Below are 26,943 nucleotides of genomic sequence, written 5' to 3' on the forward strand. Positions count from 1 at the left end.
TCCTTATGTTCTACACGAAATGCACTGATGCCAATTTTTTTCCTCTGACTGGTAATTCCCGGATTTTTGCTACGGGTTGAATGTGGCCCACCAGTATTGTTGACCGCTGTATTAAATACATTTGTACCAGAAAAAAAAAACACCCTCACCACCAGGTGATGGCAGTAGCCCTTTGGCCACCTTGCCCTTGGATTTCTGAGAAAAATTTTAACTACCCAATTTCCGACATGTCGACTGTAAATAAAAAAAGTACACGTGGAAATTAGAGTACTTTTTCACCAAAAATCCAAACACCATTTTGTCAAGAGACGACCTATTTTTAAAGAATATAATATCAAGAGGCACTGCAAGATGAAACATGCTAACTACAAACAAATGGAAGCTGTTTTAAAGGCGCAGCAGTGCTTTTCCACAAGACCCTGCGAGTCAATTGAATATGCTACAAAGGCGTGCTACGAGGTCGCGACTGCCGCCAAGCACTGCAAACCTTTCATGGAGGGCGAATTGAGGAATTTCCAAAAAATGCCAGGCTGAATAGTCAGCCTTCAAACATTTTCAGCTTACCATATTTGGCTTTCTGAAAAGTTTGGACTCCACCTAGTCAAACTCATTTGAACTCAGGGGCCACACGATAGAACAAACGTTCTGTCGAGGGCCGGACTAGTAAAATTAAAAAGAAAAAGAGAAATAAGAGAAAGAGGGAGGGAAAGGAGAAAGGGCAGGACAAAGAATGAAAAGAGAGAGGGAGAGAGCGTGAGAAACAAAAGATAAAAAGTCGTGAAAGAGGGGGAAAAGAAAGGGAGAGGAAGAAACAAATCCAAAGTGAAATATGTGACAGAAGGGGAGAACAGAGAAAAGAAAGAGTGAAGGGTAGAAAGAGAAAAGAGAGAAAGGCCTAAAAGGAAGTTAGAGCAAAAGAAGTAAAAAAGACACAGAGCAACAAAGGAAGAGAAAAAGAGAGACATGGAGAGTGAAAGAGACAGAGAGTGGGAGAAAATGGGTGGAAAAGAGAGAGACAGAGAGAGAAAAAGAAATACAAGTACAGTGTCTTTGTGAGAGGCACCTGGCTTTGGCAACATCAAGTTGACATATTTCAACCTGCAGCTCGTTTCTCTCTTGCGCTTCTCTGAGTGTTGTCTCGCGGGCCGGATTCAATCCCTTAGCGGGCCTGATTTGGCCCGCGGGCCACCTGTTTGACACCTGTGTTATAGGGGATGGAACCTTTTCTGTTGGTGCTCCCAAACTTTGGAAAATTTTGCCCCCTCACATCAGACAGGCTCCAGTTTTAAAACTAGTCTTAAAACCCATTTTATTTCTTTGGCTACTTTCAAAGTGTTTTCATGATTTTATGGTTCATTCAAGGCTATTTTGTCAACCATGTTAGATTTGTTTACAGAAACTTGTCTTCAATTGTGTCTTTTTTAAAGTGTTTTATAAATTGAGTTGAGTTTTACTTATTCCTTCCGAGCAGAGCATAGACTTAAGCTACGACAATGAAAGAATTTTCAATTTCATAGTATACATATTGCTTTCCTGTTCCCGCAATTAGATGCTGAAAAAGATGTAGGTTCATGTATCTGTAAATCTGACTGTGCCTCACCAAACACCAACCTCACTGCACTTCCCTGCATCAATGTAAAGGTGGTGCAGTTTGTCAGTATTAATCAATGTAAACAAAGTAAACTTGTCAATACAAAAAGTTCACATAGTCCTGGCATCCGTCAGTCTGACATTAATGTGTAATCTGGTCACGAATTGCGCAATCAGTAAAATCAACAGCCTCGTACAATGATGAGTTTCCTGCAACCAGATGTAAGGGCATAAAATAAACAAAATCAAGAAAACGATACTGTGAAATCATGTACATCTTTTATATTTCTGTGTTTGGAGAGGTCACATTAACCAACACTTATTTATCATTAGATGGTAAGGCGCCCGCTTTGAGACTGGGATGTCGGTGGTTCGCGCCCCGGCCGAGTCATTCCTAAGACTTAAAAAGTGGTCGGCGGCGCCCTCTGTTGGCTGCGGCTGCATCGGCTCGCTACAACGGGTCAGGTGCAATCGACATTTCGTTCTGTGTACATAGTTACACAGAATGACAATACAAGGAAATTATTATTATTATTATTGACGGAAAATTTTTATGGCCATCGGTCATTTTAAAGGATTGAAAACTGGGCCATAAACCACAGCAGCAGTACGTCTTCAAGAAGTGGCATTTTAACAGAAAGAGAGGCAGACAAAAAAAATAATGACAGGTAGGTAACTAAAAAATTTAGCTCAGGCTTGGGCTCAAGAGCTTACCTATGCCTGCAACGGCTGATAACCCTGTAAAATGACATTTACCCCACCCCCCAAAAAAGCAGTAAACATTTTTTTTTTTGTTATGTGCTATTGTTCAGACTCAAAAATTCAGGGTGGGACATCTCATCTCATCTCATCTCATCAGCCGTACCGCTTATCCTCATTAGGGTCGCGGGGGGGCTGGAGCCCATCCCAGCCATCTCCGGGCAGTGGGCAGGGGACACCCTGAACTGGTTGCCAGCCAATCGCAGGGCACACAGGGACAGCATATATATATATATATATATATATATATATATATATATATATATATATATATAACATAAAAGCAGGTGTAGAAGTTTTATAATTTAAAAAAAACTTTGACTGAGCGTCAATTCTTTCGGAATGATTATTTTTTTTTTTACTTTTATGCTCTGCTGGTGAATAGGGTTAAGGGTTATTGTTCTATCTTCGTTATTCATTATCCATTATACGTTATCGGTCAGTTCATAATACGCCACAAAGCCTAGGAGCCGGGACACTTACTCTCGGCCAAAAGGCCAAGCTAAGGTCCTAGCCCTGATGCCTTGCTGCGATCGGGGGTTTTGGGGTTTTTAAGGGTTATTGTTCTATCTTCGTTATTCATTATCCATTATCCGTTATCGGTCAGTTCATAATACGCTACAAAGCCTAGGAGCTGGGACACTTACTCTCAGCCAAAAGGCCAAGCTAAGGTCCTAGCCCTGAAGCCTTGCTGCGATCATTGTGGATGCACCGTTCCCGGAGGTACTGCAATACCGGGCCGATGCGTGGAGTGGACAGAGCAAGCCGGATGATCATTGCACTCAGTCCTAGCAACAAATTCACTTCGATAATCGGTATAATGAAACAAGGCATTAGGCTTTATCCCATTATCACACTATTTTTATTCACGGTGCCACGTTTGAAAAAACCTTGTTTAGGCTGAACTTTTTCCCATAGTATTCCGTTACGTTAACATTACGTTGTAATGGAGAATTATGGCAAATAATTTTGGCAAAACAACATAATCAAACCTCACACAGTGAAATAAAATACAATGGCCAGTTGGAGATTCCAGATGGACTGTCTAAAACCTCTTTAACAGTATATTTGACTTTGGCTAATTTTTTAGATATTGTGAAAATTTAAGAGTCTTAAATGTTTGACTTCTCTTTTCATGTCTCTATCATCATCATAATCGTGTGTAAAATTTTTTGCAAGTGGTATTAACCATGTTTATTTTGGTTATTTGTATACACCCCAAACTTATGCATATATTTATTTTGGGAATTTGATTGGCTAACCAATGTGTCAATCGTCATCTGAATCGGTCACTATTGGCAGAAGTTATTTGGAGCTAAAGTAAAGCATGTCCTTTGTTTTATTACAGGCCCTCATTGGCTATTGCAGGCTGTGGACCGTGAAAAGATTGCAATTGGAGCCCACGGCCACATGGAAAAAAAAATCTTATGATTTTGTTTACTTGTTAAAGGGAATTACAAGGCAAAATGGACGGAACACAACACGGATCATCGAATGATGCAAAAATGCATTTAGGTCGATTTTTTTCATCTGTTGGTATTATAGTGATTTTTTTAGGTGAATATTTCACGATCGATTCATGGTATGTTGCAAATGTAACGAGATCATGTTTGTGGAGAATTGTTTCATCAGTTTACTTCCAGGGCACTATATTGGTGAGTTATACTGGCTTCATTGTTTTAAGGTATCTTGTTTCAGACTGGTCGTGATGTTTCAGTTATGAGTATATTTTGAAATAGTCAACGAAGGTTGTATTCTAAGAGCTTAAGCTTTCCGATAATATGTGGTGCGATGTATTTCAGTGACTGGTGACATCCTACTCTTTGCGTCTCAACAGTCTTACGACCCGCCAGCCTGCATCTGTAGTTTTCTTTTTATGAAGCTGTTTTGCCAATAAACTCAATAAAAAAAGACAGTAAGCGTCCTTACAAGAATTTTTTTTTTTTTAATCAGAAGCATTGCTTGATTATTTCCCTCACAGCAATGCAGCAATGCTTAAATATACATCACTTGAAGTTTCATTAAATACTAAGGAGCGTTTGATTGATCCTCAGGCACGAGTGTCGGGACACGCCATAAAAGGCAACGACAGATGTTTTTATTTAACTGCCGAGGAGGTAGATGGCTCCTGCTTTTCCACTTCCTGTCCTTGTCGCCACTTCCTGTTTGTGTTCCAGTGTGAGTCTTTTGTTATTTTGTCCTTCCTTTGGCGTCCTTTGCCGTTTGGGCTAAAAAAATTCGTTATCGTTGCCCTGACCTTGGAAAAATGCTTTGATGGCCAGCAGGGCGGCGACCATACGATGTCCGCTGACTTTTTGGTGCCACACCGGAGAGCGCCCCCTGGAGAATAACACAGTAAATGTTGAAGGGATAAACAACAACTAAGAATGAGGGACAGTGTGTGTTGTTTGACCAGTAGATGTAGCTGTATTTCGTTCCGCATTCAAAAACGAGAGCTTAAAAGCACAAGGTAGAATACAAACTTAACTCAAAGTGAATAAAACGCACCATTTCCCCCCACATTTTTGCCATACCTTTTTGAAGGAAGAAAAAGAAAGAAAAAAACAAGAAAAAGCCAAGAATAAAGAAATAAAGAATTAAAAAGGAGACAAAAGAGAAGCAAAAAGAAGCAAAACAAAAAAGGGGAAAAAAAGGAAAATAGAAGAAAAAGGAAAATAAAGTAAAAGAGCGGAAGAGAAAAATGGAAGAGAAAAAAAATAAAGAAAAAAGAACAAAATACTACGCAAAAACAAAAAAGGGGGACAATTTGGAGAAAGAAGAAAGAATACTAAGAAAAGAAGAAGAAATATAAGGACAAAAAACAAGAAGAAAAATGAAAAATATGATAAAAAGGAAAAAAAAAGTAGGGGAAATGAATAATCCATGAAAATAGAAAAAAGGCAAAAGACGAAAATAAGGTAATAGTGGGGCATCAGTAGCTTAGGAGGTAGAGCGTTTGTCTCAGGATCGAAAAGTTGCAAGTTTGATTCCTGGCTCCTACAAGTTAAATGTAACCCCTAAAGCCCCCGATAAGCAGGTAGGCCTTCCATATCTGACACCACTATCATTGTGTGCGTGTGTGATTAGTTAATTGTGAAGCACATCATATAATGCTTTGGGAGGTCTTCAGTAATTTGAAAAGCATTGTATAAATGCAGATCATAAAATATTTCGCTTTTATAAAAGAAAATTGGGTATAGAGTTTATACATTTAGTGTAACTAGCTTGTTTGGTGAGACAAAATTGATCTAAATTCATTTTTGCTGATGTTATCTTTGAAAAATACATGTACTTTAAGCCCAAGTGTGTAAAATTTGACCACTAGATGGCACTGTCTGGGCAGCAAGGGCCAGTGCCACAGAGCACAGCATGGCGGTATCCTGCCAGACAAACATGGCGGTGGGGATTCCACTGTGTAAAATTAAAAAAATTCTCGACCTATGTTTTATTTTATCTATTTTTTATTTAGAATAACATTGGAATAAAAGTTGAAGTTTTTTTTTTTTTTAACGGAATGAAAGTTTTATGTACCATTAGGAATCACTAAATATTACACACTGTCCCTTTAAGAAACTTACACCTTAGTGTGGAGTAAAAAAAAAACCAAAAGAAATTGCTTCAAATATTCATCAATCACGAAATTTCCAGGTGAAAAAGATTGGATCGGTATATATATATATATATATATATATATATATCAATACTAACTTGTATTTACTTGTATCGGATTGATACCAAATTTCCCAGTATCGTACCTTGTGTCAGTGCGGCACAAGTGCGTGATGCGGGTCTTGCGGGTGGAAACGGGCTCCAGCAGGTAGAGGCAAGCATGCGTGTGCACTCTGACGCCCTCCGGTGGTGCGTTTGGGTGTCGCGTGGACACGGACGACAAGTAGAGCGCCCCGTCGTTCACCTCTGACTGCCACGTCCTAAAACGAACGTGTTTCCTTTTTAAGTTCGGGGTTTTCAAATGTTGAAAATGAAATAATTTGCTCATACTAGTTGCTAATGTTGTGCTGAACAATACTGAAGCTAACTGCTAAAGATAAATATGTTTTATTCAAAAATAAAATAATACTCAATTTTGTTTTTAAATAAGGATTACTTTTCAATGCATTCAATTTCCCAATATTTTAATTGCGCAATGCAATGCTAGTCGTTACGGTATCTAAATAGGGTTTAAAATAAGGTCGGAGGTCAAGGAAGTAGAACATTGATTTTGAATTGGTACTTTAAGGGGATTTTAACCATGTTCTTTTATTTGTATTATTTGTAATTGCAACATCCTTTGCTGTCTGGTAATCCTGAAAGGGGGATACCACATGTGTGGTCCCTTATCAAGGTTTCTTCATTTTCCTCATGTTGAGGTTTTTGAGTTTTTCCTTGCCCTCATGTAGGTTCCAGATCAGGGGATGGTGTAATAATAGTCTGAAATAATAGTCCGCGTAATCCTGTGAAGCCCTTTGAGACTCTTTGTGATTAAGGGCTATACAAATAAAAATGACTTGACTTGACTTCTTAAATAGGGTTTCAAGTTAGTATTGGGCTTCCAAATATGGTTTTAAATCATGGCAGCAGTTTTAAAGTAGTAGTAAATTGATTTTGAATAATGATTATAAGGCTATCTCTTTCAAACTAGTGTGTGAGTTTCAAATCAGGGTTTGAGTTTCAAAGTGGCAATATATCGTATTTAAATTACTTGTATATTAAAATCTATCCAAACTACGAAAAGTTTGTTGATAGTGTTTCAAATATAGTATTGGGGTTTTAGATGCAGTTTTAAATAAAGGTTGGAGTTTAAAAGTAGTAGTGTATTTATTTTAAATTAGGACACAAAAGTGATTGAAACCTTAATAGGTTTCTAATGGGGGTTTAAAGTTAGTGTTAGGGTTTCAAATAGTGTTTTAAATCAACGAGTATTGATTTTAAATTAGTTGATCCAATCTATGAAAGGTTTTGAATTAAGAGTTTAAGGTGATCAAGACCATGACAGGTTTCAAATTAGTATATTTTGTCATATATGGTTTTAAATCGGGCAGCACGGCGGCCGAGTGGTTAGCGCGTCTGCGGTACAGTTCTGAGGTCATGAGATCGAACCTTCCTTTGTGTAGTTTGCATGTTCTCCCCGTGCTTGCGTGGGTTTCCTCCGGGCACTCCGGTTTCCTCCCACATTCAGAAAACATGCATTTCAAGTTAATTGGCCGGCCAAAATTGTCCCTATGTGTGAATGAGCGAGCAATTGTCTGTCTCTGAGTGAGTAATAAGGGGCGTTTGGTCGCTTTGAGTCCCCGCAATTTGTCGTTTTCGGTGGCACGGCAGAATACAGCAATATCTAGTGGGCAGGTAATACACACTGTCCCTTTAACATTCATATTAAGACAGGGGGGCTCAATCATCCTCTAGGCTGTCAATTTGAGACCCCTGGTCTAAAGTGATCAAAACCATGAGGAGTTTTTAAATAGTATTCCAAATTAGTAATGGGGTTTCAAATTGGGCTTTAAATCAGAGGATGCGTTTTTAAAGTAGTAGTATTGAATTAGATCTTCCATTTAAGACGACCTGAATCTGTTTTTCCGATTGACATTTAGGAGAATTTGCATGCTAAGTAATCTTTGTCCTTGCTTTTAATGAATGCACGTTTTAATAGTTCACATTCACAAATGTCATGAAATGTTTTTGGCGCTCTAAATACATCTCACAAATCATGTAAAAGTCCAAGGACGTCTTACATCTTTGTGATTTGTGGAACTTCACAATAGTAATAATAATTAAAAAGGATGAAAAAAAAAACAGATCTGACTGACTCAGAGGTAACGCTGAGTTCACTTACACTGACAAAAAACAAGAGAGCATGACAAAAGGAAACACATTCGCTGTCAAATCTCATCCAACTCCAGGCTGGGATTAAATATTCATCAGCGTCATTCGGGGGGAAAAAAAAAATCACCCAGATTTAAAACGAGACAACCGGTTTTCAGACACTATTTTTTTACTTGAAATTGATGGGAATTCTGGCTTTTTGTCAAATGGTAAATGCACTGCATTTCTATAACCAGTCAGTAAACAATGTGCATCACACTTTACCCATTCTCACACACACACACACACACACACACACACACACACACACACACACACACACACACACACACACACACACACGCGCGCGTCAGGAGGTAGAGCGCTCGTCTTGGGATCAAGAGATCGCAGTTCGAATCCCGGCTTCTCCGTGTTACATGTCGAAGTGTCCTTGGGTAAGACACTGAACCCCTAATGCCCCCAATAAGCAGGTTAGCGCCTTACATGGCTGCACGGCCACTATTGGGAAATGTGAAGCACAATGTAAAGCACTTTGGGAAGTCTTGACTTGAAAAGCGCTATATGAATGTAGATCATTTCATTAAGACATTCTCGGTAGCCTAGATGGTAGGGCGCCCGCTCCGAGACTGGAAGGTCGCTGGTTCAAGCCTCGGCTGAGTCATACTCAAGACTTACAAGTACTCATTGCCTCCTTGCTTGGCGCTCGGCATTAAGGGTTTGGTCACCTAATGACTAAAATGGCTGCGCCTCGTTTGGCTGCGGCTGCATCGGATCGCTACAGTTTAACTGCACGGGTCAGGTGCAATGTTCCCTCTAATTTTCCACGGGTCTGAGCCTTCACACAAAGTCGTTGAGCAACGCTTGAAACAACAGTGAGCCACCATAATCCCAGGTGTGGCAAGATAATTAATTATCAAACATATCCAAAACTTGACATCAAGTTACATTTTGCTGAGTTTCCGGCAATGCAAAATTATTTTTCTCTTTTGAATGAATTGACTCATGTACTATTGTAAAGGTTGTACGGCCTACATACGTTGTTTGTTCTTACAATTCTTTCACAAGATATCCATTTCTTTTTATTTCCTGATATATTTTGTCACATAATATTAATATTTTTGGGGGCTTATTTAGTCGATTGTAAGATACAGAACTGTACTTAATCACATTTTTTAGTGGAAGTACAATATTGGCAACACGATTCACTTGAGATAATTGGAAATTATTTGAATGCAACACAAACTTTTTATTCTTTTTTCGGTGTTTTTTTTCTACTTTTTTAAAAAATTCGTTTAAAAAAATCTCATTGTGTTTATTTTTTCCGAGCTGTTACTTCTTTCTTTTTGTTCTCTATTTACTTTTTTCCTACATTTATTCATTTTCTTTTTTTCTGTCTTTTTTCTAAATTTTTCCTTCTTTTTTTCTCTTCCTTTTGTTTCCTTTTTTTCTCAGCTTTTCACTACTTTTTCATTTTGGTATTTTTTTCATTTTTGTTCCATTCCCCCCTTCCTTTAAGTTATTTTGTGCATAATTTCACTTAATATTTGTTCATGTTGGGATTAAAGAAGCAAAAACAACCTGACGAGCCGTTTAGGACCCTTTTTAGTGAGCCGAGCCAAAGAAACCGGTTCTCGACATACTCTACTAACTTTACTCAACTTCGTTCGACTTCAAAATACCGCATTTAGGACACAAAGTCAGGGGAACCCGTGTATTTTTACCTTCATGCACTGTAGCTTTGACTTAAATAGCTTCTTAATAAGTAATTTTGAGCTCTCATTTTTGTGTGCTGGCTAGATTTTCTTGTGCACCGAGAATGTGCGAGCAGTGCGCAATTGCGCACGCGCACAGCTTAGAGGGAACACTGGTCAGGTGTATCGACATTTTGTTCTGTGTGCATGGTAACAAAGAATGACAATAAAAGTAAATTCTATTCTATTCTAATTCTACAATAAGGTGCTTTTCATTGCTATGAAATACAAAATTAAACAAATTTTCATACAAAACAAATTTGAAGTAAATGGTCCCTTAAAAAATCTTAATCCAATCACTTAAAATCTACAACTTTATATGATAATGACCTCCTGTCATCCGTCTTGTGTCATTTTTCCCACCACGCCAGGTTTGTTTATTTGTGGTATCTTTGTTAATTTGCTACTTGCATTTTCCAGTTTCAGGTTTCGGTTTTTGTGTTAGGGCATTTTGTAAGTTGTTTTGTTGCCACTTGTTTGTTTCGTAATTTGGTCCTGATTTTGTTGATAGATACTGTCCTCGTTTTGAGCGCCTCTGTCTACAGTCCCTGCCTCCCCCACATGGGTCCATCATCAATACCATCAAATAATAACACAGATTGTTACTTTTTACGGAGGTGGACCAAAATTTAGTGAAGCCTGATGACCCCGCACCCCCTCCAAAAAATGAAGGAGGCTGCATCAAATGGACTTTCACTGGAAAGGAGGACAGCTGAAGATCCTTGTACGTCTTCGCCCATACACGGCCAGAAGCAGCTGAGAACACCCTCAACGCAGCCAGGGCAGGGACCTATTTGCCACCGGGGCTTGGACGACAAAGGGACCTGATCCTCGCTGCTGGGACAAGAAACAGAAGTGGCCGAGGGACCTCCTTGCCGCCGCGACAGGTAACAGAAGCGGCCAAGGGTACCTCCTCGCCACCGGGACGGGGAAGAAGTGTGGTCAAATAGGGACAGAGAGAATGGACAATTCCCACAGGGTCCTTCGGTGGTTGGGTCATTGCATTTTCATTTCAGTATTTGTTTCTGGTTTGAATATTGTCAGGTTTGATTTTGTTTGGACATGTTATTTGTTTTGTGACTCAATTTGTTCGTCACAATATTCCTGGTTTTGCTTTTAAATGCCATCCGTATTTAGAGCACCCCTGCCTCAGTTCCAGCTTCCCTTTACTTGGGTCCACCCAAAAAGCGTGAAACCAATCTCGTCTTGCCTATTTAGGCTCTAATCCGCTTCACTGGTACCAGACAACAACGCCATTAGATTAGATTGCTAATATTGTCGGGGTATTTTGCATAGTCTGTCTTGCAGTGAGTAAATAGGTGATGCGTTGTGTTTGTAAGGGTCATAATCCCCTCTATTATCAAAGAGCCGTTATGTTCACGAACGCCACGCCACGATTACCTGAGTAGCAGATGCTCTCGGGGCAGGCATGAGCCCAGTCTGGTGTCCTGTCCCTGCAGGAGGTATCGGTAAACATCAGCGTTCTGGCCCAGGGTCTGGATAACGGTGGCCCTCTGTGCCCTTTTGTCCCACGGCTGTGCTTCCCCCAGGAGGCCTTGCATCAAAACTTCCTGGGCGGCGGCTACCTCTGTAGAGGCACGCCATGTCCACAGCGGGCAGTCTGAACATGTCTATAAAATAATAACATTAGCATATACAGGGCGTCCCAAAACTTGTATACATTTTAGCAGCTCATATTTTAGTTATTTATTCTCTCTTAAAAGCCAGAAACCCGTTCTATCTGAGGAATGGCAGCCAGACTAGAATGTATTCAAAGATGCTACTGGAAGTATGAAAAAATTGAAAATGTTGTGGGGAGTTTAATATATCATCGAACACAGTGGCATACTATTAATTTTGCAGCAAGGCCTTTACCTGAATTAGTGATGCATCATTCGCAAATGGAAGTAAAATTTTCTATTGTATTTGTGAGGACACGAGTGGAGGATAGGGGATATGGGCGAAACCCAGCCCAGCTGCCCAGTTCTCTGGGTCCAGCAGCGCCGCAGACGCGTGACACGTAAAGCTTGTTTTTTGTAACAAATCTACGTTAAACAACACTGTATAAACAGAGACAAAGAAGAAAAATGACTGGTGGATAATAGTAAAAAAAAGGCAGTGCAAGAGAAGTTGATATAAGGATCGGTTCAGGGTGGGCTTGGGCTCACGATTTCTTCAAGTTAATGGCCAACTCTCGAAGACTGATGTTATGGGACACGACTTTGAGGATTTTTTGTGAAGGCCTCCGAGTATATTTCTGAGCTTAGCAAGAACATATGGCTGAAATGTGATTGCTTGAATGAAAGCAATCATGTAGAAGCAGCACATCTTGGGAGAAGAAATGAAATGAAGCTGACAATTTGGATTTTTTTGATTATTATTGATGGACAAAATATTAACATCACATTATTCAGATATTTTTTTAGGCCAGCAGAGAAGGTCATGCAAGCCCTGACTGCCCACCACTGATAAAATATCATCACGGCACAGAAATAAAGAAATGAATCAATAAATATTTTATTATATCATACATTAAATACATTTTTAACTCATTGTACACAACTAATTGAATTGTATGAATGCTGTCTCAAACAGTAACTATAAAACCCTTTGAAATCAATGTAAATGTATGCAGGTGTAATTACTTTACGCTAAATGTGGAACAAACTATAAATTCTAACTCAGATCACAAATCTTGAACTAGGTCATTCTATGAACAGGTTGGAACGTGCCAACTTTAAAAGAGCTGTATGGAATTCGGAACTTTGTTGCTCTCTGCCACCATTTCTGGCTTGTGTCATTGCAGCCTCAGTCAAGCTCCTCATGATGCATGTGTAAGTATGTGCATTTCTTCGACGCGCTTGAATAATCTCTCCTTTTTGGGGTTTGGGTTGGCGTTTTGACTGTACAGGCCTTTTCTTACTTCCACCGTTTTCATCCTACACTAACAAATAGAACCAAACGAAAAAAATTTGCAGGGACGAGCATGACGTCATTTACCACACCCAACCCCCGTCTCTCAATTCCTCCTATTAAATGTGTTCTGCACTGAATAGCTTTGCTAAAATGTAAGACAAAAGCAGATGGGCGCGCTGTAAAAAAAGCATCAGGGCTCTTTGAAAAAAGGACATTGTAAATAATTAGCTACATTAATTTTTAACTTTACATTAAATGGGTCAAAGAGCCTGACTGCGTGCTGTCCAAGAGTTTCACTTCATATAACTGACCTTCTTGAAAGCCAGCGACACGTTTTCAGGAGCAGGGTAGCTCTCCCAAACTCCACTTGAGTCCACTGCTTCCTTGATGAGGATCTGAGTACTCAACTGGAGCTTCCTGATCTTCTCCTCTACATTCTCCTCAGTCGGATCCTCATTTGCACTTGCCTGGTTCAGGCTCAGGGCCGGCCAAAACTCGGGAATCTACCCGGGGGAAAATGATGCGGAAATTTGGGGAAAAGGCGAAGGCATATTTGTGGAGGTGGTCAGCGGCTACCTGGAAAAGTCTGTGCGCTTCGGTGATCATGTGGGCCAAACCCTGTGTGGCGGCCAAGTTCTCGCTGAGGTCGCGTTGGTCTGGGAGCCCCAGGCTGTGCTTCCTGTGACTCGGTCTGTCAGGAATAAAATGGGACGCAAAAGGTCGGTTGGGTTGCAACGCTGCTGCTCCACTGGGAGTGAAGTCAGGGGTCGGATAGGAATTTTTTTTCTTTCTGTCTACCAATTGAAACGTAATTTTAAAGTTTTTAATCCTTTTTGTTTTTAATCATCTTGGCTGTATTTTATTCATAGCATTATTTCCATTATGAAATGTTTGCCTGAACCTCTCTTATCTTCCACGCTTGCTATCCTAGAAATAAGAACCAGGAGACTGCATATTCTCATTTAATGATTTACCGGATGCTCAACTGTAGAGCATTTTTCAGCATGATGCAAAAATAGTCTCTTATCTAATATAGTCAGTCTTATACTGACTTAGCCGCCCAACCATGCAGGGGGGCTGACTCTGAGTCTCTTCAATGTGCCAATGTGAGACTCAATGGTCTTAACTGGTTCAAACTGGATCATGTCTAAGACTACTTTTACATAGGAATACGCCAAGCAAAGAAGATCACAGAAACCGGGTGGGTCAGCTCAAGTCTGTCTTCTAATACACGAGAAGCCATATCGAACAATTAAGATTTACTCCATCCATAACAGAGGGTGTTTAAAAAAACGATATCCTTTGAGTATCAATAATTAGTTATTGTAATGAACGCTAAGAGCATAGTTTTTTGTAATGAGGGATAAGGGTTCAAGCTTTCTTTTGATGTGTCCTATGCCTATGTAGCTACAGAGCTAAATTTTCTGTAAGCCTTCATAAATGAGTCAAAATACCAAAAATGGCTGGCACTGGCACTTCCTAATTTAGAGAAACGTCTGGCATGAATGAGTTAGCAATGCTCATAAAGCAAAAGACCCAATGTTTTACATTGAATGGTAACATGAAATTTGAGAGAGTTGTGACCTGTTGGCGCCGGTGTCCCTTTTAAGGGCACTTAAGTGGAAAAGCGAGGGCGCGAGGCAGACGGCGAGGTTTGTGGGTGTCATGTGGTTGTCGTCCACGCACGAAACCACATCACGTAGGAAGAAGAGAAGTGTCCTCAAGGCCTCGCGGTTCTCGTCCGGCAGCAGCAAAATGGCTGCCTGGGTCGCGGGTAGTTGCTGGTCCTTAGGGAAATCTGCAGATGACAAATTTGGTATTATTCATACAAATTTTTTCACCAGGTTTTGCTGGCCAAAACTCGGGAATCTAAGTGAAAACTGATCAGGAAAAGTTGGGGAAAGGTCTATTATGGAGGTGGGCAAACTCGTGGTCACACTGGGTTCTCAAATTTTGCAGAGGAACTTTTTTCTGGTTAAATAATTTTGTCGTGTATGTTGTCCTTTATATCGTCATGTATTTTGTCACATATTTAGTTGCGTCTTTTGTCGCATATTTTGTCACATATTTAGTCATGAATTCTGTGCTGCATTCTCGTGTAATTTGTCATTTATTTTGTCAAATATTTACACCATTTGGTCGTGTATTTTGTTGTGTATTATTTTGTCACGTATTCAAACATTTTGACAAATATTTTGTCATTTATTGATCTTAGTATTTATTTTGACATGAACTTTGGCGTGATTTTGTCGAGCACTTTGTTGTGTAATATCTCGTGTAATTTATTCTGTCACATATTTTTACATATATTTTGTTATTTATTATGTTGTGTATAACTTCATGTCATTTTTTTATGTATTTGGTTGTGCCTTTTGTGTGCTATGTCACTTATACGGTCATGTATATATCATTCAAATGCTGTAAGTCAAACTGAGATTTTCACCTATAGCCGATACGTTCATCAATGATCGACGAATCTCTGAAAAGCTAAGGCATCAATTGTTTTAATTTCATGTTATTGTTACAAAATATATGACAGATTAAGTGACAAAAATAAACGACAAAATTAATACAGAAACAAATAAATGACAATATGCTATTGCAACATCCGATGCAGCCTGGTCATCCTTGAAGGGGATTACCTCGTGCGCGGCCCCTTATCAAGGTTCCTTTATTTTCCTCATGTTGAGGTAATTGAGTTTATCTTGCCCTCATGTAGATTTTAGATCAGGGGACGGTGTAATAGTAGTCTGTAGTTTGCAATAATCTGTGGTCTGTGCAGCCCTTTGAGACTCTGTGATTAAGGGATATACAAATAAACATGACTTGACTTAACAAATTAGATGCCAAAATGCATGTATAAAGTAAAAAATGCATTTATGTAATACATTTAGGTATAAATACGTGATTTATGTATGTGTTCATTTATTTATATAGGATATATTTGTAGGTGTTTAAATATTTATAGATTTATTTCTGTATGTAGCAGGATCATTCCTCCATACCAGAGTGTGTGGAAAAAACCCACACAGGCACAGGGAGAACATGCATACAACGAACAGGGAGGCTAGTAACTGGAATCAAACTGGGACCTCAGAACTGCAAGGCAGACGTGCTAACCAGGTTTCTACCATGCCGACCTTGTTCAAACATTTTAATTTAGTTTTTTTCCTCCAAACTTTTCAAATAATGTACCTTGAAATAATAGGAGATACACTATAAAACCGGCTCACATTGGTAAATGTGTAGAAAGGATTCGCACAGCCTCAAGGTAAAGATGGGCTCGGGCAGGTCCCTGAAGTACTGCTTGACCAAATCGGCCACATCGAAAGCTGATTGACCGGCGTAGGAAACACCGTCGGGGTCGGACTCTAGCCTTTCGCGCAGGTTCTGGATCCGAGACTTCAAACCAGACCTCCGAAAAAGGCCCACCTGAAATCACACAAGGGCTTCATTTTAGGTGTAGTCCAATGCAGGCAACATGGATCTGAGGCTTGCCAAGCACCGGTCCAATATTTTTTGTTCTTGTCTTTTTTTGCACCTGGTCCAAACATTGTGTCTTGAGGTAAACAAGCGCCTTGAGGATGCCGGGAGGAAGAGGTTCTCCGATCTGCTGTACGTTGACGAGCAAAGGAACGCCGAAAACTCGGCGTGGCTTGGTAGGTGTGGCCTTGCCCTTCCTCACCATCGGTTTGGGAACGCTCCTGTGGACAACACAGATGTACTGCATTTTCCTGAGTTGAAAGAGTTACTTACCGGTAAACTTCACACCGTGGAAGAAGATTTTTTAGGATTTAGTGATTTAAAGTGAAGAGTTATCTCTAGCTATGCTAAAGTTATCTGAATCACTCTTAATATGTTACGTTGTCACTGATGTGCGTGTCTTAGATACTCATGTTCGTGTAACTTTAGTATTTGTGTTCTCCATTTTATTTTTATTTTAAATTGCCTTCAGAGATGACATGTATGTTTTTGGTGTTCATTAAATAAATTTTCCCCCAAAACACGACTTAGAATATATGCCAAGTATGACTTATACATATTTTTCCTTCTTAACTATGCATTTTTGGGCTAGTGCGACTTACACTTACACTTGCTCCAATAATATGAAACTAGAAGATATCAAGATCTGCTGTCGATAAGATAATTGATTTCATAAAAAAAGAGACCATCAAACAGCTTGGACAATTGCACAGGAAACTGTCTGAATCCTGACCATGGAACAATGTGTTTCCTTTGAAGGAAGAGCCAAATGAACAATTTGTGAGCATGAGTCCCTGATGGTTGAGGAGGTGCAGGCTGGAAATTAAAAAAGCTTGCAAGCTCAGGAAATCATGGAACCAGATAAAAAACTGGGACATTTCGGGACATTTTTTTTCTTTTAGGACAGCTAATGAATCTCTTCCTCCTGTTTGCCGGCCTCCCAGCTCCTTATTTCCCCCATCACCGCCAATATTTCCTCTGGATTTGAAAGGACCTCTTGGAAGCAAACCCTTTATACAGAATCAGCCATGTTCCTGAAGAGGTAATTAAAGCTTTTCTGTCTTTTGCAACGGGAGGAGTTACATTGGAAGCAGTGTACACACATCTGAAAGAATGTATAAATTATTCAGCGTTGTGGGGCGTGTTTAGAGTGAAGCCTGTTCGTTTTACCGCCTCATTAATTAAGAAAATCTGAAAAACAACACATACATTAATTTACCCTGTTTTACTGCCACTTCACTTTTATTTCTCTTCCATTTCTTTCTGACAGAAGGTGTTATTCTACTCTTATCAGGTCTGCTAAATCCTGTGTATAAGTGAAAAAGGTCCTCTCAACTCTAGACTCAGTAATTGTAAGGGTTATATATCAAAGATTCCTGTGTTGACAAGCATATTACATTTAAAGCATTATTTTCACTATGTATTTTGGATAGCAATTTGAAAGTACGCCTCATAATCTGGTGCACTTTATATGAATACGGTGGATCAATTTGGAAAGGCATAGTTACAATTAAATGAAACTGTCTATGCCAGGGTTCGGGAACCTATGGCTCGCGAGCCATATATGGCTCTTTCTATGAGTACCTATGGCTCAGAGACCAATTTGATTGCATGCAAAATTTCTCCATCTTGTTCAAAATCGAGATTGTCTATCCTATTCAGGTACACGTAAAGCCAAACCAAAGCTAAATGCAGATGAAACACTTCGCAGTATATATAGGGCACGTTTTTCACTACAATTTACAGTCAAGGTGTCACACAAAAAAAGGGGGGAAAAAAACTCGTTTTGGCTGTACAACGCTAAAGAATCCTTTATTTAAAAGTTCACTATACCAGTATAGTCTGTGTTCAGTGTTCAGATACTTTATGATGAATCCACAGAACTGTAAATACGCCAAAACACCGGAAGAGAACTTAGTCATTTGATTGGGTGAGTGGGAGGGATGGGTGGAGCTATGCAAAAAGCACAAGCATTCCCTCCCATCTCTCGCCAAAGGTAAGCACATAAGGCTCCCTATTCTCAGAATGTTGTGACGTTTTTACAAAATTAAATGCTTGCATCTGGTTTTGAAACCAATATGTATGAAAAAAAGGGTCAAAAGGAGTTTAACTGATCTTGAGTAATTGCAAGAAAGAGACAAGTTTAAAGTGGTCTGTTTGTTGAATTTGGGACAGGGGCTCTGGCATTATTCTATTTTCATACTTTTTATCAAATCATCAAAAATAAATGTGCTGAAGACTAAGCTTTTGTCTGGGGCGCGGGTTTAGCAATTTAGTAAATTTGTCTCATAATATATGGTGTGGCTCTTTCCCAAAATAAAATTTATATTTTTTGCTTTTATGGCTCTTTGAGTCAAAAAGGTTCCCGACTTCTGGTATAGGCCAAAGGTCTCCAACCTTTTTCAAGCTACTTGTTACTAGCTAGTGCAAAGGACAGCCAGTTTCATATGCTTTTCTAAAATAACTTATGTTATCACTACATTGTTAGTACAGCATTACCAGGTTAATTATTGGAAGTAACGTTAAATACTCAACCACTTAAAAAAATATTTCAATAAAAAAAATCACAATGACCCGGCACTGGTGAGCTATTTTTAGAACAGGTCCATAAGCAGCTGTACTTAGCTCAGCTGTACTTACAACGTTGGAGATCACTGGCCCTACAGTGACTGTTTTGCCTTTAAGGAACATAATGAGTGGTCTTCAAGTGCCTTTGTGTGATAAACATTTTTGTTACACTTCAACCAAAGATGAGAGGGGTTCTATAAAACCAGGGGTTGGGAACCTATGGCTCACGAGCCATATATTGCTCTTTTAATGAGTACATATGGCTTAGAGATAATACAGGATTTGTGCAGTATTATAGTATATTGCCACATGCTGGGCCAGATGTCATACATATGAAGCAAAACAATGCTGTTACACATTGGGTTCGGTCAGTGTAAGTACGACACAATTTTTACGGTTTACAGTCAGGGTGCCACTCCTGTTTTGGCAGTAGGTTACTAAATAATCCTTTATATGGAAGCTCATTAAACGATTTAGGTTCACTGTTGAAACACTTTATGATGAAAAGGCGCAGAATAAACCCAAAACAAATGTTTCACCCGGAAGCTCATTCAAAGCACCTAGAGCAATTTGATTGGGTGAGCGGAAGGAATGGGCAGAGCTATACTCAGGACGGGAAGCAGGCACTATTTCTCCTTTGGCCAGCGCTGTCTGCACTAAAGGCGAACACAATAGGTTGGTATCTTCGTTTGCAGTATTTTGTGACATTTATAACGCACCTCACTTGACACACACACATCACCAAATGTAGCTGAACAATAACTCTATCCGAATTAAGGATTATCTGATCTGTCAGGACAATTTACCTAGAATGTCTGGCACTCGCAACTAAGCACATAATTCTATTTTCAATAATTTTGTTTTGTTAGCCAATGAGTATTATTTTTTCAGATGATAGGCAGTTGAGATGCAGCTTCTTATTTTTTAGAGATTTTTTATTTCTTTACTAATTTTTGTATTAGTCATTATGTGATTATAATTCACGCGTTTGTTAGCTCCCGCCTTGATTGAAGAACTATTCTCCGGGCTCCCGAAGACTAGCATCAGAAGCCTGCAGTTGGTGCAAAATGATGCAGCCAAGCTTTAACCAAGACAACTTGATCACATTACCCTGATTTTTGCTGACCTGCACTGGCTCGTTGTTAGTTAAAGATGTGGTTTTAAGGTTCTATTGGTACGATACAAAATGATGCATTGACCTATCCTCTCATATCTTTCGGATTTAATTTCCCTCTATGATCCTGCTTGGAGCCTTAAATTTAATATCTTATTAATAATGTTGACCTCAGGAAGCTGTCAACCAGACATTCTGTTATCACCTATATTTCAGGTTGATAATTTATGTGAATTGTCTGGTAATGCCCTTGCAACATCCATCGCAGCCTGGACCGGGATTACCACATGTGCCGGCCCTTCGAGGTTTCTTTATTTTCCTGCTGAGGATTGGGAGCTTTTCCTTGGCCTCATGTAGGCTTTAGATCAGGGCATTACGTAATAGTAGTCTGAAGTCTGTACAGCCCTTTGAGACTTCTTGTAATTATGGGCCATGCATGACTTGACTTGACCAAGCCCTTTGATTCCAACCCTTTATATTAAGAGCAATTTTGTGTTAGGTACAACTCAGCCAAGAATTTGAACTTGTGATCTCACAGTTTTGAGGCAGACACTATAAGGCCACCGAGCTTATTATTGACAACCTTTGTAAAATAAAGTAAATATGACTCATGGGCAAGAGAGTAAAAGAAAAAACTCTCTAAATTATTCAACTTTGTTATTTTACAAATTTATTATTTTACCTCCAGAGTCCAATTTTTTAAAAATGTTTCTCTCCTGGAAAAATATGTTGCTACTTACAATAATTTCACAGCCAGGGAGCCAGTCTGCACCTGAACCATGAATAATAAATGTCTTACAAAATAGGCTGCCTTAAATATTTACACGCAGCAGGAAATAGCATAAGCCACATGATTCCATTTTCTTTTGTCCGTCACCAAACGTGTTTGAGATCTTACCAGCTCCAGCCTTGCTTGCTGGACGGTGAGTGTTTGTCCATCAGGGCGGTCATTTTCAGTAGGGCCAGCTTTTGAAGGAGGGCAAACTGGGAGACGGACTGGTTTTCCACGCCTGAGCTGGCTGGCAAAGAGGGAAGGCTTTGCTCGCTGGACCAGTGAAGCTGCTGGCTCACTCGGCTAGAAATATGGACAAAAAACATGCCAGAAACAAATCGTTTCAGAAAAACGGCTGAGGGAAGGACACAAACTTTTATTTGGCTACTTATTGATATATTTTTTGGACTATAGCACGCACCTAAAAAACCCAAATTTGCCAAAAATACTCTGGTGTACCTTATGGACCGGAAATACTGTGCACATAATCATAAATGAATATTTAAAAATAAATGCTCCTACAGATGGTAACCATTTACGAATGAATCGAGTTACCCTATTGATGATCCTCAACCCTAACCCTAAAAGGTCAATCATTAGTTTCAAAGCTTCTCGCAGAAGCGCTGGCTTTAAAGAAGTAAAAAAATAAAAAATTCACAGCTCTCTTTCTCGCTGCTTTTTTAAAATCCATGGCTCCTCAAATCGAGCTTCAATCGAGCCTTCCTGTGCGGGGTTTGCATGTTCTCCCCATGCTTGCGTGGGTTTCCTCTGAGCGTTCCGGATTTCATCCCACATTCCAAAAACATGCATGTCAGGTTAATTGGCCGGTCCAAATTGTTCCTTGGTGTGCATGAGTGAGTGAGCTGTCTGTCCCTGTGTGCGCTGCGACAAGCTGGCAACCAGTTCAGGGTGTCCCCTGCCCACTACCCAAAAGTAGCTGGGATGGGCCCCAGCGACCCTAGTGAGGATAAGCGGTACAGATAATGGATGGATGGATGGATAACAATAACGTTCTATTCTATGAGGCCTGCTTATTTATATAATGTGTTAAATTACTCTTTACAGCATGACCGATCTTAGTTAGTTAGTGTGATTTTTTTTTTTAGTTCTTAAAATGTGTTCCTGAAAATGTTCCTGTATATTTAGTTTCAATTCTTCTTAAGAGCCGAGTGTTTCGGTGCAAATAATTAAAATAAAAAATGTCATTCGTTATGTATTATCTAGGTTGTGTTTATGATCTTCGATAATTTTCCAGAAGATTTTCCATTTTCAGACTAATGTACATAAATAACAATTTCATGTCTCTTCTGGTTTATTTGAGTTGCATTAATCGTTTTAAGGCCTAGTGGGCTGCAGTGTTTCTCCACATAATAAAGCAAGTGCGCATCAATCAAGATTTCTCTATCCCTCTCGTTGGCTGGGCTCTTATTGTAAGTCCCAGAGTTATTTTGCTGTTGAAATGGTTTTATCATGTTCATAAAAATATGTACAGTGGGACCTCGCTACTTCGCGGTTCCCTGTTCGCGGGTCTAAAAAATAATAATAATAAAATAAAATAATTAAAAAACAAAACAAAACATTTTTTTAAGCATTTTTGAAGGGGCGTCGCTACTTCGTGGTTCCACGTTCGCGGGTTCAGAGCTTTGCAGGTGCAAAACTTAATAATAATAAAATAAAATAATTTAAAAAAATAAATAATTATAATTATCCACCTCTCTACTCTTCTAAATTTTATTTATTTATTTTTTATTTTTTAAGCATTTTTGAAGAGGCGTCGCTACTTTGTAATTTAACATGCTGGGAACACCTTGTATCAGAAAAACAACCTTGGACGGAACTGTTTAGGACGTCCATAATAATCGTTCCAGAAGACCACGTACATCAATGAGTCCCGAAAAAAAGAGGAAAGATTACTGGAAAGGTTTTAATAAAGTCCAAGAAAGTCTTTGCAACAAGCTAGTCATGAGGTAGGATTTTTAAAATCATTTCTCCAACGCATCATGAAACATTCCAAGATTAGTCCATGCTCCAAATGCTTGCCACAAATAATTTTTTGGACATTGATGAAACATTAATGTGATCTTTTGTGGGGATTGTCAATGTTTCTTAGGGACATAAGATGATAAAATGTGTATACATCAGTATGGTGTTGGGTCTGTTACAAGAAACTTCCTATTTCTCACCGGCTCTTGTCCTGCGGCGATCTGGTCTTGGCTTCGTCCTCGCTCACCGATGACTTCTCGCAGCTCTCCTCCTCATCTTCTTCTGAGTTCTGCACCTCCAGGTGGACGCGAGAAGGTGAGGATGGGCAAGGTGAGGCGGCAGAGGAGCTGTTCACGGGTGAGTCGTGGGAGCAGGAGGACGTCGAGGAGGCGGGAGAAGAAGCCAAGGAGGACTCTCGCTGGCAGTCATCTTCTGAGAGACTCTCTGTCCAAGTGGACACAAGTTGCTGCAAGTCACTGATCCTTTCCAAAACTGTGTCCAGAGCTGAGAAAACGTCCTCGCCTCCCAACAGTCGAGCTACCTAATGAACAGGGGGAAAAAAATGAAACACATATAATACCCAGTCACAGGAGGCAGGTGAAGCTGTGCCTCATGTGTCATCATGGAAATTAAAAATACATTCACGGGTTACATTTATTCGGTTTTAATATTCATTCTTATTAAACTTCACGATTTTGGCATAACTTTTTTGTTTAATTTTCACAAAGCGGTACGGCTGATGAGATGAGATGAGATGAAATATTATTGATAAAATCCATAGTTAACAAAATAATCTGCTGAAGGTTTTCAAATGCAGAGTGAGGCATTCTCTTGCCTCTTGGCAGAGGGCAAGAGTGATTCAAATTAGGTGCAAATATCTACTCCAAACAATAGAATTAGTAGTAGAATTAGCAAGCTAACATCTATACAACTAAACGTGACTTGAAACTATTTAAAGGACAACAGCGCGGTGCCATTGGTGTCTAGTTCCAAACATGTTTGATAATTTTGGCATACGGTCGACAAATTTCTCAAGTGTGTACAGCACTGAGGAAAACGGTGAGTTGCTCATTTCTACCACGCATGCACTCCAAGTACAAAACACTGCAGTGATGTCTGAAAACATTTATGATGCCTTTCTAGAGGAGGAATTAGTCAATGTTTTTTCCAAGATTATTCATACAATACATAGCAGGAGCAAAACCGGAGGTTTGACAGTACTTAATTATTTACTAAGTACTCACAATATTTCAACTTTTTCACTCACAAATCTAGGCAATTTTAACATACAAATTGAACACCAGGGGAGTTTTTTTTTTATCAAGCACGCAACGGTTTCTTCGTATCATATGACTCATTGTCAGGTTGCCGGAGTTTTCTTTAATTTTCAATGAATATTGACAAGCAAATGCAACTTCTGTCAGGACCAGGACAGGAAAGAGGAAGCAGAACCCAATCACGTAACAGTTTATTGGGGAGAAGAGGAATGAGCGCACACTCGATCCAGGGATCGTTGCTCGCGGAAGTAGATTGATCGGAACGAGGAAGTAGTCAAAATCAAACAGATCGGGGCGAGAACAAAACAGGAGCAAAACACAGGCAAAAACGGAGATTCACAGGGCTTAGCAAAACAAGAGTAAACACACAGGCAAAACGGGGATTCACAGGGCTTGATGTATCACGACAGAGCTTGGCAGGAGTTTCGCAGACGCTCTGACACCAGGCGACTCACAGACAGCGTTTAAGTATTCAGGGAGCAATCTGTCAACGCGTTTCAGCTAGTGTCCATGGGCGGGGCCAACTGGGGGCCATGGCAACCGTGACAGAACCTGGCGCCACACGGCGGGGACCAAATGGGCGCCATGGCAACAGTGACAACTTCGTCTGTTATGCAGCAACCACCAATGACAAGAAGACAATAAGATTATTTTTCTGTCTGTGTTGCAATCTGGTATTATTCTCCATAGCATGGGTCTCCAACTCGTAGACCGGTGGACAACTACACAGCCCCCAGGATACTTTGAGTCGTCTTCCTTAATATGAAATTTAAAGGGATAGTGTGTATTATTTGCCCACAAAATGTCGCTGTATTCTGTCGTGCTACTTCCTGAAAATGAGTGCTAAAAGCACAATGGAAAAAGACAAAGTACAGAGCTTAAAGTGACCAAAACACATCTTATTACTTTTGAGGGGAAAAAAAGACAATAAAAGTTTAAAAAAAGTAAAAAAAGGAAAAGAGAAATGGCATATTTTTTCCTCTTTAATTGTTTTTTTTGTTTTCTTTTGTCTTTCTTTTTCTCTATTTGATTTTTTTTGTTTCCCCCCCCAATCATCTTTTTGTTTTATTTTTCCTTTTTTGCATCTTTTAATTTCTTCTTCCCTATTTCTTATTCCTTTTAAAAACAAATCTTTTTCCCTTCTTTTTGTATTTCTTTTTGAAAGGCTGGGTAAAAAACAGAAGAAAGGGTGCTTTTTGCTTACTTTCAGTCTCCATAGTTTCTAGCATTCCTTTGAATCATTTTTGGTTGCACTACACAGTAGAGCGAGTCTACTGGACAAATATGAAACACCGTCTCTTAAAGAACAGGGAAATGTTTTTTATCAGCGCTGTTTTTGTGGAAAAGCCCATTTGGCCCAACCTCCCCGGGACCCTAGCTTCAATTGCCCCGTAATTGATAGAATTTGAGACCCATGCTCTACAGTATGGTTGCCCTAGCAATGTTGTATAGAAATATAGGGCACCGGGCTTTAGCAAGCTTACAGTAAGCCAAGCCAATCAATTTCTTCTCATTGCTTGGGCTTTTTTTTCATAATGGAGGATCTTTTTTCCGCCATTACAACGCTGTTGCTGATGGTCAAAAGCGATGCATTACATACAATTTTCTATGTGGTTACGTACATTTTTGTGTGTTTTTACATACATTTTTTTTGTTCACGTACGTTTTGTGTATTTACATATTTTTTTGTGTGAATTTATGAAAGTTTTTTCTGCGACACACTGCTAATAACACATACATACTACGGAACATAACAGTGCAAGAAAAACACTCACGTCATCCCCTATCCTCTCCACATCGCTGCCACCTTCACTCGGTACATTATCGTAGACGCTCAGCCGGTGGTCCGGCGGGCTTGGCGATGCATTGTGGGACGCGGTGTCCCGGCCACTGCTGCGTCCTTCCTGGTAACCATGAAAGCTGCCTGTCCTCCAGTTGATGGAGGACTGATCAATGATGGGAGAAAGCAGGGCATGTTTGTGGGCAAGGGAGGTTGGAAAGGTGCCTGGTTTGTGGCCTTGGGGGATATGGAAAAACAGGCTGTCTTGGCTGATGTTGTTGTTGATCTGATCTTTGTAGTCCTTTAAGGAGAAATAGAGGTGTTAAGTCACACTTAAAGGTGTACAGAATTATAGCAATTACAGTGCCTTGTGAAAGTATCCCCCCCAAAAACTACGAAAATTCTAACCATATTTCAGGCTTCAAACCTTTAGATTGATTGATTAATTGATTGGATTTTTGATTTTTTTACAAGGTTACAATGCATTAAAGATCAACAGCTTTGATAACTAATTGACAAAACAGAAGGAAGAAAACGGCTGACAGGATATTGGTCCGATCCACTTTACAATTAAAGCACTTTTTACATTAGTCATGTCATGTAATAAGATTTTTAGAACAAGGCACTTTATGTAACATAAATCTCATCTCATCGTCACACAAGAGAAAAAAATCATCATGAACGCTTTATAAAAAATAAAAAAGAATAATCAGAATAATCATGTGTAGTATAACATATATCTTTCAATAAGTGGGTATCTTTTTTTACTTTTCCTTGACTTTTTGAAATTTTGACTCCTTGATATATTCATCGTTCGCTTCTACCAGACATGATATAAGTAAATCTTGATCCAATAAAAGCAGTCTAGCTGATCTGATCTGTCAGCCAGTAGTTTTCGATTTTGATGTTGAGTACTTCGAACTTGTTGAAATATTGCCCCCCTTTGAGTTAATACTTTTTTCCGCCATTACACTTTTTGCTGCAATACCAGCCACAAGTGTTTTGGGGTAAGTCTCTATACGTGTTGCACATCTTGAACAGAACTATTTGCTCACCATTCCTTAAAAAACAGCTCATGTTCCTTAAGGTTTGATGGTGCTTGTTGGTGAGCAGCATTTTTCACATTTTTT

The 26,943-nt window shown here is 39.5% G+C and overlaps 1 protein-coding gene across 3 annotated transcripts in view; it reads right to left on the reverse strand.

Annotated features, from left to right (window-relative positions):
• Nucleotides 1-4,293: 4,293 nt before the first annotated feature.
• Nucleotides 4,294-26,943, reverse strand: part of LOC148349724 (rho GTPase-activating protein 7) — a 109,480-nt gene continuing 86,830 nt past the window's right edge. For all 3 annotated transcript variants that reach the window (XM_088320938.1, XM_088320939.1, XM_088320940.1), the window contains 11 exons: nucleotides 25,809-26,114; nucleotides 22,957-23,297; nucleotides 20,900-21,076; nucleotides 16,378-16,540; nucleotides 16,070-16,268; nucleotides 14,421-14,634; nucleotides 13,413-13,527; nucleotides 13,148-13,339; nucleotides 11,322-11,551; nucleotides 6,105-6,278; nucleotides 4,294-4,689 (listed from right to left, as the gene is read on the reverse strand). In XM_088320938.1, coding sequence (XP_088177064.1) covers nucleotides 4,578-4,689; nucleotides 6,105-6,278; nucleotides 11,322-11,551; nucleotides 13,148-13,339; nucleotides 13,413-13,527; nucleotides 14,421-14,634; nucleotides 16,070-16,268; nucleotides 16,378-16,540; nucleotides 20,900-21,076; nucleotides 22,957-23,297; nucleotides 25,809-26,114 — 2,223 coding nt within the window. In that variant the 3' untranslated portion in view covers nucleotides 4,294-4,577. The remainder of the gene's footprint in view (nucleotides 4,690-6,104; nucleotides 6,279-11,321; nucleotides 11,552-13,147; nucleotides 13,340-13,412; nucleotides 13,528-14,420; nucleotides 14,635-16,069; nucleotides 16,269-16,377; nucleotides 16,541-20,899; nucleotides 21,077-22,956; nucleotides 23,298-25,808; nucleotides 26,115-26,943) is intronic.

The sequence above is a fragment of the Urocampus carinirostris genome, chromosome 17 (assembly GCF_059441175.1).
Source record: "Urocampus carinirostris isolate Australia breed hairy pipefish chromosome 17, RoL_Ucar_1.0, whole genome shotgun sequence".
Classification (NCBI taxonomy): Eukaryota; Metazoa; Chordata; class Actinopteri; order Syngnathiformes; family Syngnathidae; genus Urocampus; species Urocampus carinirostris.